This window comes from Lactuca sativa, chromosome 6, assembly GCF_002870075.4.
Source record: "Lactuca sativa cultivar Salinas chromosome 6, Lsat_Salinas_v11, whole genome shotgun sequence".
Lineage (NCBI taxonomy): Eukaryota > Viridiplantae > Streptophyta > Magnoliopsida > Asterales > Asteraceae > Lactuca > Lactuca sativa.
Window position 1 is genome coordinate 143911038 of NC_056628.2, and position 12513 is coordinate 143923550.

Here is a 12513-nt window from a genome sequence, read left to right on the forward strand (position 1 = left end):
CAAAAGTTTGAAAGTTAGCAGAAACAGACTTAGCTTCTATTGAAGTGGATGGTTTCACTGGATGGAAATTTTTGGGTTGTCACAGTTACTAACCAATATTATGAATGTTTTTGGAGGTTCTTGCAAGCGTCTTGACGGTATTCGAGAACAACAAGCTTCCAAAGTTATTGAAGCACTTGGTTTAGGTGAAATCATAAGCGGTCGAGGCCTCAATCAAGAAACATCTCTTATCAAACCGGGAGACACGCATTGGGGGTCCCATTATGGTACTTTTATAAGTATGATTACATTGTTTCCATCCGTTTTAGACGTGCTTGAGATTATTGCAGAAGATGGAGCAACCCCAGAACAAAAATGTGAAGCAGATATGTTAATTAACTCCTTGTAGACCTTTGATTTCATATTTTCTTTGCACTTCATGAAAAAATTATTGGGTATTACTAATGAGTTGTCCCAAGCATTGCAAAGGAAAGATCAATATATTGTAAATGCAATGAACTTGGTTAGAACTTGGAAGCTGCAATTGCAAATTTTGAGAGATAATGGATGGGATTCTATGCTCACTAAGACTACATTGTTTTGTGAAAACACGACATTGTTGTTTGCAACATAGATGTAATGTTCTTACTTCCAGGACGGTCACAACGAAAATATCTAAAGATGACAAACTTACACTACTATCGTGTAGAGTTATTCTATGATGTCATTGATTTGCAACGCACTGAACTAGAGAGTCGTTTTAGTGAGACTGGCACTAAATTGCTTCTTTTCATGGCATGTCTCAATCCAAATAACTCTTTTGCAGATTTTGATAAAAACAAATTGATTGAGCTAGTTCGTTTACATCCAAAGGATTTTTCAGATATAGACTTGGAGATACTTGATGATCAACTTGAAACTTATAATCTTGATAAGTTGAATTCATCAGAGTTTTTGAATCTAAATGGGATTGGTGATCTTGCACAGAATATGGTTGAAACAAAAAGGTATAAATTATTCTCTATGGTTTACTTGCTCATCAAATTAGCATTGACGTTACCGGTTTCAACAGCAATAGTTGAGAGATCGTTTTCTGCTATGAAGATTGTGAAGAACAGGATACGAAATAAAATGGGAGATCAATGGATGAGTGATAATTTGGTAACTTATATTGAAAAATAGGTTTTTGCGGATGTTGCTAATCAAGATATCATCAATATGTTTGATAAAATGAAAACGCGTCGACGACCTTAATGAATTTGTAATTTATATATATGTTTGTAGTTTGTGGATATTTGATAATTTATATATGTTTGCAGTTTTTGGATGTTTGATAATTTATGAGGAGCGCCCTCAAAAAAATTTCTGGCTTTGCCCCTGATATTAAGTACCATGTTAAAAAATAAACCATTGTGCAGCTTGTAGCAAGCTAAAAGATCATCAACATAGTATCAAACTGTAATTTATTCATAAATTCAGCTCTTTAAATGGACGCCCACATAATGCTCGACAAAATGTCTAAATGAGATGTCTCTCTTGAATTGCATAAGAAAGCGCATGATTAGGGAGTAGGTCATAGTGTTCAAGTTGAAGGTTGGTCATAAGTGAAGTCCTGTGGCCAGTGTTTAATAACCCTTTTATTTCCTTTGCTTAATAATGCAAGTATAACATGGAATTGAGTAAAATCCAAGTCACATAATCTGTAGTTAAAACAACTAATAATGCAACCAAGTTACACTATTCTACTAAATCATGCACGAAAGTGGATTTCTTATCGGTTTATACATTCATTTACTAATACATAGTACTTATTTCAAGTGGTTAATATAAAAATAAATTATCAGCAAATGTTTATGACAACTTTAAAGTAAAAAAAAAAAAGTTCATTTCAACCTCAAAAATCCAATACTATGGGCATGTTCGGCAAAACTAGCTGGTAGTGGATAGCTGGTATCTTTTTGATTTTGGAGCGTTATGTATAGGCTAAAAGCTAAATGCTCCTGTCGCCCAATGAGGTTTTTTCTTATTTACTAGCGTTTTCTTAAAAGCTAAAAGCCAGAAGCTCTCAAAAGCTGCATACCGAACACGCCCTATATATTTATAAGTATCGTTATATGCATGAATATAGTGTAGCCACTAAACATATAATTGCAACTCATATCATGCAACACTATAAAGAACATTAAAAATAATTAGATAACCATATCAAGCCAAAAAAACAGTTTCAAACAAAGCACCACCTTCTATGTTGTAACTCAATATTATTAGGATTTGCAATTATAGATAAGAAAAGTTTATTCATTAGTCCTTAGCCTTGTACTTTGTTCCCCACCTTCTGCTGACTTTTGTATGTGTATAATAATCGTTATTTCTTTTAAGTATTAATTTCCGTCCTTATGAAATTTAGGATATGTGCTACAAGGCTTTTATAAGAAATATGTCTCCTATACAGAACAATTACATACATACAAAGAGCATAAGAATCATTCAAGATTTAGTCATTGATAATATTCGACAGGCATGCCATGAGATGCAAGAAAATTTGTGATGATATTGCAAATATGATATGGGATGCACAAAATTTTACTTAAATACAAATAATCGGAGATGTGTTTTTTAGTATTTACATTAATATAATTTTATGCATTACATATTTTTCTAATTAAATTTGAATCATTTTCGTACATGTCCTTATATGCCGTTTTATATTTAATAAGTAGCTTATCAACTAGTTTTAACCAAACGTCATATTTTATCAACTAGTTACTAACTTTTCAGCTATCAACTAATTTTTCAGGTAGTCTGTTAAACATAGTCTTCAAGTGTGATAACTAATATAATATAGTTAAATTCTTCAAAAATATATTATGTACTCTAATTATATAGACTCTCGAAAACCATTTTAATATATTAAATGAATATTATGATAGTCTACTGAATAAATGAATACGAATATATTGTGGATGAGATATTTGAAATCACAAAAGAATAATTTTTTAAATACAATCATCACTAAAATCAAATAATATATCTATGTAGTTATTTTTGCTAAAATTTTATATAGATTGATTGAAGTCCTTGTGAAATCATGACTAATACATACTAATAATATCCATTGGCAATATTTGTTAAACGATTTCTTGTTTTTAATTTTCAATAAAGCGAAAAATAAGTAATCAACAAATTAAGATAAAACGAAGGAATCTAGTTATTTGAAATCATGACTAATACATACAGAAAGAGAATTTCAATTGGAAAAAAGAAGTATGCTAAATTTAACTTGATATAAGAGAAAAGAATGTTGTAAATAGCATTAGAAGTTATACTTGGATGCAAAGCAATCTAAAAAAGTTAAGTTGATTTTGTGGAAATGGTATTTTGCCTCTACCTTATTTTCTATAAATTTAATTAAGGGCTAAATATATGTCATTTTCCACAAGAGAGAGAGAGAGAGAGAGAGAGAGAGAGAGAGAAGATATGGAATAGATTAACCATTTTAGTCATAAAAGCCACCCATTAAAGCTCCTTGACCCTGAGAAGATTGTAGGTGCTAGTGCCAATGGTGGTGAGGAGAAATCAAGGTTGATTGGTTGTTATGCATGTGAAAAACCCATATCAAATGGTTTTGCATATGCTTGCATCTAATGTCGTTACTTTCTACATAAATCATGTGCACAACTTCCACTCACTATCAACGACCCTTCCTTATATCATCATCAATTAACACTTACTGATTTGAAAGATCTAGATTCCAGATATTGGAAATGTGCGGTGTGTTGTATTCGAAAGAAATCTAGGGTGTTTTCATATACTTTTAAAAACGATGATTTATACATCTTTGGAGTTTGCATTGATTGTTGTGTTGTTAGGATTGCTCGCAAGGCTAAAGCAGATGCTATCAAGGAGGAGGCAAAGATGAAGGATCAACACGAAGGCCATCCACAACACACTTTCACCCTACAGTTAAGACCTGCTGCATTCCGGTGTGATGCTTGCAATTCTATGGATGAAGGCTTATTCTTCCAATGTGATAGTTGCGACTTCTGGATCCATAAAACTTGTGCTTCCTTAGTACCTATCATCCACCTACCCCATCATCCCGATCACGAACTGTTTCTCATATATTCGCTTCCAGAAATATTCTTTAATTTCTTGCATTATTGTGAAATTTGCAATGCATACATCGAGCGGAATTATTGGTTGTATCATTGTGCAAATTGTAGATATTTTGTACATATTAGGTGTGCCTTAAATGCACAGCGACCTTCTAGTACTGAAAGGTAAATTAAATCCCTTGTATGTGTGCTTGTGGATGCGTCTTCTAAATGTTTGTTTTTTGTGGTTTCAGAGATGTCTCAACTAGTACTTATTTTGTTGATGAAGATGCAAAAGATTTGCTTGAATTTCCCATGTTAGAGGCATTCATGGATCCATTAAAACTGCTACATTTGGATAAGACATGTATACATGATGATAAGACTGAAGAGATTAAACATTGGAGCCATCATCATCCATTAATCCTTAATAATGTTCATCAATTTAACAATATGTATGGTATGATCTCTAGTAATCCACTAGAGGTATGTCACGGGTGTGTAAAACCCCTCTCCCTTCCATACTATACTTGCAAAGATGGATGTTCATTCACTCTCCATAAATATTGCTCCGAGTTACCACTCAAATTACAACATCCACTTCACTCGGATCATTCGCTTGACTTGATAAACTTGTCGGGACACAGTATAAGCTATAAATGCATTGGTTGTTTTAGCAACGTCAACACATTTTTGTACAACTGTAAAACTTGCAAGTTTTACCTTGATGCCAATTGCGCATTTTTACCCAAAACCATCAAACACAAATCCTACAAGCATCCTCTTATCCAAGTTATAGATCCTGATGCTTTTTGTAGTGCATGTGACAAATTTTATAAAGGCATAAGTTATGCTTGTAAGCCTTGCAACTTCATATTAGACATGTATTGTGCAATGAGGTCGCTGCATTCCCTTGCTCATAGATATTGCAAAGGACATAAAATCCCATTGATGTATCCCCCGATCATGGATCATCCAGAAGACTTCTATTGTGATATTTGTGAGAAAGAAATGCACCCTAAGATGCCAGTCTATTATTGTCACAAATGCAAAAATTCTTTTCATCTTGATTGCATTAGTCGAATCGATTATCAAGCAAACATGTTGTACAAGGGCACAATAAATGTTTCCTATCATAAACATCCATTAACATATGTTCGGAGAAAGAAAACGCCCATGTATGTGTATTCTATTTGTAATCAAGATATTAATGGTTATTTGAGCCTCGAATGTCGGGCAAGAGTCTGTAATTTCAATATTTGTTATCAGTGTCATCGTAGGAAGGAATGAATCCTCAATCATGTAATATAAAATGTAGCATCCAATTCAATTTGTGTGATATAGAAGGAAAACTCCAATAAAAAAAATAGATGGTTAATACTTTTAACTTAGATATATGAGAAAAGAAACAAAGGTTCACTAATTCATTTCAGGACACTAAATTCTTTGCTAATTCCAAGTGTAGCTACATACAGATTCTTCCCCCAATCCTTACAATAATATAATAATATAACTATGATCAAATGAATCAAAAATAGAATGCTAAAATAAATAAATAAACAAAAGCCAATCTTTTTTAACTAAGAATACCTTATAGTATCTCAATTTAGTCTCGTGACACAAGTTGCATATTAAATTTAGCTCAAATTAAATAATAATCCTATTCCTTTTTATAAGACATACACTTCGTCCCAAATCCTCATCATCATCTCATTTAGGGTTGAAAACAGACATGTTTCCACCTATTGTTAACAAATCAAGGCTGTTATTTGATCAAGACGTGTTTCATTAAAGCATCAAACAGAAATATATCATCTTGAGATACAATAATGGTTTGGAAAACATAAAAAAAGGCACAAAAACCTTTCATACGATGCTTTTTAAGAGCCAAGAACATCCATTGATCATTTGAAACTATTTCAAAAATCACATCAACATGCACCGCTCGCCAAAAAGAAACTCACTGCAGGGGTATTTTCGTCCATTGTCTTTAATTTGAATAAGTAAAAGGCCATGGCCATAAAGTCCTTTTATTTAGTAGATGTAGCTAATGGGTAGTTCAGTTGCTAGTTTCTAAGGATTTACTTTGTTAAGTAGGATGTTTTCTTCTTTCGTTGATGTATGCACTGGAATAAAATCAGAAAATTTGGCCCCAAAAAAGCTTCCCCTGTTCTTTCCTCTTTGTGCTCTGTTTTCTGTCTTGCACCAGGCTGTTAGGGTTGATTCCAACAAGATGTCCAGGAATGATTCCTATATTCCCCCTAAACACAAAAACTAATGTTAGCACCAATTACGTTGTAAAATGGCCTTTTTTCTTAAATAACAAAAAACCCAAATAAAATATTTTTAAGGAATACATGCATTCCCTATTTTTCTTATTCCTTTTAACGACAACTAATATGGAAGAAAAGAAAAAGGAAACACAAAGCATGTATACTTCTTATTTGACCTGCTGTTTAAGGTTCATTATTGGATAGTTGGTGTAGGTCTGATCTGGAAAAAAAAATCATCAATATAACCAAAAATGAAACTCGTCAAAAGGAAAACCTAGATAGATCACTCACTTATGGTTGGATCTGCAAAAAAAAAAATTGTCAACAAAAACAAAAATAATGAAAGAAACCCAATGATAATGTATACGCAAAACAAGACATTTCTAGCATAAATAATGAAAGAAAAATCAAGAACATTACATTTTAACGACTTGAAGATGGACCTTCCTACAACAGTACACAACTCAAAACTAAGCTTCAAAACATGATGAACTATCGACATTTAAAAGTTCTTGATATTTGATGTAAAATGGAAAGATACCTGCAAGGATATTCAACAACATTGAAACTCCACTACTAAAAGATGAAGAAAACCCATCGTTTTAGGTCGCTCTACGATGACAGATGGTAGGAGTGGTCGGCGGCGGCGGAGGTACAGGGCAGGTGGTTCAAAGGTGAAGATTTGAATAGATAAAGAGATCAAAACGAAATCTAGTTGTAGTTTCTTCAACATAAGAGATGAAAAAGAAATTCAGTTGTAATTTGTTCGATATAAGAGATCAAAAAGAAGTTGTTTTACCTGAGATTTGTATAGAGAATGGCGGTGGTACGGTGGTTCTGCAAACCTGAGCCAAATAAAACATGGTCCACATAAGTGTTGAGGGTGGCTCTTTTTCTGACCTGTATTAGATTTAACACATTAATTTTACAAAAAAAAAATGGAAGTTAATTTAAAAATCTGAAAAGGGATTAAATACATAATCCACAAATTAATAAATTACCTTCCGGGGTATCCACCAGTTTTCTTAATTGATTCCTCAAGTTCAACGGGTGGAAACATCTGAACAAATTGTAACCTTATAGAAACAATTGGAATTTGGTGAAAAATACGTAGAGTTTATCATACAAAATATATCAAAGATTAGCAAATTAGTATTATCTCAAAAGTAAATGCAACATAACATGTCATTACCCCAAAACTGTAGCAAATCTCCTGTCAAATCCAACAATTTCCGCATGTTAGATTCAAATTCGATGGTAGTAATACAAGTCAAATTTGGATTTCTGCAAGATGAGACCCCCAAAAGATGTTGGAGGCGAAGCTTCCTTCATTTGAAAGCTTTTTGCAGTGGTCACATACTCGAGCTTGGACACGAACTAGTGCTTGCATACACTTGAGTGTCATCTTGTACAGATCCTATCAACCACCACCACAAAATCAAACGAACTGTTTATATATATATATATATATATATATATATATATATATATATATATATATATATATATATATATATATATATATATATATATATATATATATATATATATATATATATATATATATATAGAGAGAGAGAGAGAGAGAGAGAGAAAGAGAGAGTTACATTGATGAAATTCTGAAGCTTCTTCAATATATAATCCTGGTAATCGTCCATGGAGAAATTGTCTCTTCTAGAAGGCAGATCGTAGTAGCTAATCGTGAAATCATTTGTTCCACCACTAATTGACACCAACGCCCCCTCAATTATCCTATTGGCTTCTTTGATCCCCACAACTTTCTTCAATCTCTTTATATACTCCTTAAAGTAATACAACTGCTTCGTCACAGGAATCACCTGTGAAATCTGAGTCGTCATGTCATCGTGCCCCGATCCGGCGGAAGCGAAGTTCACTCCGGTGCGGATATCAAAATCGGAGATATTAGGCTGCAGGAACGGAGGAACGGTTTGTTTTATTCCCAGCAGAGACGCCCAAATGTCCGACATCAGTTTTCCGGTTGAAAACCGGCCGGTGGGGATTTTTCCAGGAAAGTCTTCCCCGTATGGGGGATGGTCGGCTTTGAATGGGGTATTTATGTAATTGTTGTTGCCGGAATCTGCAGTGGAGTCGCCAAAAATGAAGACGGCAGAGAATAGATGGGTTATGTTCTGACTGGAAAGGGCGGTGGAGACTTTGAGAAATAAGGCGAAGATGAACACGGCGAAAGCCATAGAATTAGTGATGGAGGGGACACTCGCTTGTAGTTAATAGTGTCCGATGGTGGCAGCGAGATAGAATTACAGTTTCTAGGTAGAAGCAGGGTTGCAGACGACGACTGAAGGTAACGACAACATCGGCAGGGTGACGATAGCGACGAATATAGGAGGGTGGTGGTAATGGAAGCCTATCGGAGATTGAAGAAAGTGAGGAGGTAGACAGAATAGATTTGGAAGAAGCCTTTGGAAGAAACGATGGCTGATAGTGTTTAGAGGGTATTAGGTTTTCCACGAGAAGCTACGACCATACGTTACAATGATACGATGCTTGTATACTTATACATTGTAAGCTTAATAGATTGTACATGGTGTTATTAAATGTATACCTCTTAATTTTCAAGACATGGTCAATATCTTACATACTTATAAAGCATGCATTTTCTCTTGATTGTCATGCATTTGAAACTCCCCACAATAATTTGCTAAAACGTCATGCATTTGAAACCACCAAACCTTTTCACCTTCTTAATAATTAATCACACATAATCAATGATAATTCATATGAGATAATAATTTGCTAAAACCTCATGCATTTGTATGGTATTAGAACATGTTTGAGTTTTTGGGTTTTAGACTTTAGTAAATGGGTAATCCGTTTGATACGTTGGATTTGAAGCTATCTTATTCGAATTACCCAAAACAAGAGATAAATTAATAATATATGTTCATGCATGTTTTGTACAAGCCCCAATCAAAATACAATATATCATGATCATACAATTAAGTGTCTTTTATTCCATTTTTGGCTTTATAACAAAAGTTTGTTTACGTGGCGAAGAAAGAAAACTTGAAGATGAATATTTAGGTTGGATGTTTATATACGATTAGTTTTAAATATATAATATAGATATAAATACACAAATGTGTGTCAAACACAACTCATCACAAATTTAATGTTATAAACTACAATAAGGCTATGTTTGGCGGAGTAGCTGAAAAGCTAGCTGCTAGCTGAAAAGCTAGCTGATGGCTAAAAAGCTAGCTGTTAAATAAAAAGTTAGCTGATAAAAAATAACGTTTGGTAAAACTAGCTAAAAAGCTAGCTGAAATATATAAAATTACATAAAAGGACATGTAAGAATATGTGTTTCTATAACTAATTAGGGGTGTATTTGGAAAATTTAAAAAAAGCTCCTAAAAAGCTAGTCTAAGTAGCAATTCAAAAAGCTAGCTTATCAGCTACTTTTTGGCTTACCAAACACGACAACATAAAAAAACTCGAAAAATAAGCTAGCTTATCAGCTAGCTGTGGCGCGCCAAACATAGCCTAAAACTCAAAATAGTTTTCCAAATACAATGTTTACACTATAATATAATATATTAGAAGAATACCATATAGTAGACGAATCTCACATGTTGTGCAGAAATTTAATTGCATAGATAATATATTATAATTATATTTCATTTAAAATATGTTATGGTCATTTGGTTATTACATTGTTGTATTATGCACTATATTCTCATATATTTTGAATGACTCTTACAAAAATGATGTCTGTAATTTAAATATAACGTAATATCTTATGCTGTTTATTGAATGATATTATCTTCGATTGAGCACTTTTTAATTGAAATCAACTTTATTATAGTTAAAAAATTTGGCTCCGTTTTTTCTTTTCATTTGTTCTAGAATATGATTTTTTTTATTAACTTAAAATATGTCACTATCTTAAATAGACTAAGAATGAGATTTTTTATATTTACTTAAAATACGACACCATTTTCTATTCAATAGTAAAACTAACAAAAGTCGTTAAATATGTATTTTTATGAGGTTCCACATAAATAGACGACCACAAATAAGAATGCATATCTAATCAATCATCAACTAATTAAATTAGATACTAATGTGTACATAAAAATTACATTTAAAATTTTATACTAATAGTAAAAAAATTTCATTATTTATTATGATAAAAAAAATCTATAAATCAAAAAATATACATGCTATTTAATCGCATACAAGTTTTATGTATGGCTTATTCACAATACATTAAACTATATATAACCATATTAAACTACATAATTATCCCACTGCGCAACGCGCGGGCATTCGCCTAGTGTTTAATAATATAGTTAAGATATATATATATATATATATATATATATATATATATATATATATATATATATATATATATATATATATATATATATATATATATATATATATCCGTAAATGCGATTACCAAATATGTTTGCATATTGGATCTGAGAAGAGATTATTTGAAAATAAGTTGGTTCTGAAACCTGGATGAGGCTGGCAAGAGAAGCATCATAATCGTCAATGTAAATAACACAATATTAAGTTCATGGTATTCTTTGAATAGCTTTAATTATACACCATAAACTCTCTCTCTCCGGCTCCACCGTCGTTGGTGTAAAGGTGAAAGAACCCACGAAACATCCTCTATTGTAGCACATTTGGCGAGTACTAATTTAATTGTGTGTGGATGAGGGTAGCAACTTAATGAACCAACTTGCCATATCATAAGAAGAAAACACAATTTGGCTGGTATTAATTTGAGAGAAGAAGCAGGAGATAGACAATCCATGTTGAATAACTTACCTGAAGTGGATTTGGAGACTCTTTCCATTCCAAGTTTTGAGATTACATCTGACATTTGCTACTGATTAATTGACTAGAGCCCTAGGTTTTTGTTCCACCTGAAGGTGAAGACTTTTGATACGAAATCAGAACCTACCTTTGTATCGTGGTTGGTTGAATCTTGGAAGAACCTGAAAACCGATTGAACGTGACAGGAGAAAACGATCGACTGTGAGAACGTGGGGAGAAGGAGGAGATTCGTCAAAACCGATTGTTGGAACCGTAAACAACCGCCATATTTGAGTTTATGCGGTTCCGATCGAAAGTTAAGCAGTTTAAGGGCTACGATTTGGACACGGTTTCTCATCGTCGTCAATAGTATTAATAATTTAACAAAAATGATCTTTGAATTAACAACTATTCCACCACCAACCGGCTACTTTTAGATGCAGAACACAAGTCCCAAAATATTTCGCTACATACATCTCAAACTTAAGATACAGACTCACGAATCCAGCTAGTTCTAATTACCTGAAATTACATTTACACTCTTCGATCTCAACAAAACTAAGCTCTGGTGCTATTTGTAACTTCAGCACTTTCGATCGATTCCAAATCAAACGCAATCCCCTCCACTGTGCATGTTTTTGTCATATAAAGAAAATAACTCGTTACGTAATTTAACAATTATCTGCATTTCTTGCAATGTGAGTCCCTCCACTTGCACATTTATATTACCAACCCTTCAAAATTCTAAACCATAATTTATATCAATCTATTTAGCAAAAAAAATCAACCAAAGAAATATATGAAGCCTACAAATTAAGTCCAACGATGAAGTCGGATCAAATTTCTTATAGTCCTATTAATTATATCAAAAATCATGAGTGTTACATTTACGGAGATCAGATCTAATTTTGAGCTTGCTCAATTTTAATATTTGAAAGTCATATTGAACTAAAGTGAAAGTTATCCCTGCAAAAGAGAAATGTTTTTCAACCATTAAAACCAAAGTTGTCAATATTTATAGAGACAGAAATCGAACAAAAACTAACTTAATCAAAATAACCGAACAATTACTAAAAAAGGTGGTGCACTTTCTATTTTTGATTAACTACATACATATGGTTGGATTATGGTTTTCATCCAAAACTGAACCAATAATATTAATGAATGTTTTTAATATAAATATAAGGTATATATTTATATTTAAAATTGAAAATTTAAAGGGTAATTATTTGGAATTAAATGAGCAATCTAATCTTCTATAATATTAATAAGGTTATAAACACTGAATCGTTCACTTTTTTTTTTATAACAATATACTTTATTTTTTCGGTTTGTATAGCAAAACAGGTTTT

General features: G+C 32.5%; 2 protein-coding genes and 1 long non-coding RNA gene across 4 annotated transcripts; 1 reads left to right on the plus strand and 2 right to left on the minus strand.

Annotated features, from left to right (window-relative positions):
* Positions 1 to 3434: 3434 nt before the first annotated feature.
* LOC111890494 (uncharacterized) lies at positions 3435 to 5403 on the plus strand. The gene is made up of 2 exons (XM_023886600.2): positions 3435 to 4259; positions 4328 to 5403. Exons 1-2 carry the CDS (start codon positions 3895 to 3897, stop codon positions 5361 to 5363), a joined length of 1401 nt encoding a protein of 466 aa, XP_023742368.1. The 5' UTR covers positions 3435 to 3894; the 3' UTR covers positions 5364 to 5403.
* A 306-nt stretch (positions 5404 to 5709) lies between these two features.
* On the minus strand, positions 5710 to 7784 carry LOC111890497 (uncharacterized). Of its 2 annotated transcripts, XR_008224613.1 has the most exons (5): positions 7348 to 7784; positions 7146 to 7246; positions 6888 to 7070; positions 6523 to 6649; positions 5710 to 6334 (listed from the first exon to the last, which is right to left on the minus strand). It is a non-coding gene; the product is annotated as an uncharacterized LOC111890497 (long non-coding RNA). The 2 variants fall into 2 exon arrangements; XR_002849888.2 differs by having other exon boundaries at positions 6523 to 7070.
* On the minus strand, positions 7785 to 8566 carry LOC111890563 (GDSL esterase/lipase At1g58430). The gene is made up of 2 exons (XM_023886670.2): positions 7954 to 8566; positions 7785 to 7793 (listed from the first exon to the last, which is right to left on the minus strand). Exons 1-2 carry the CDS (start codon positions 8557 to 8559, stop codon positions 7785 to 7787), a joined length of 615 nt encoding a protein of 204 aa, XP_023742438.1. The 5' UTR covers positions 8560 to 8566.
* Between the last annotated feature and the right edge of the window lie 3947 nt (positions 8567 to 12513).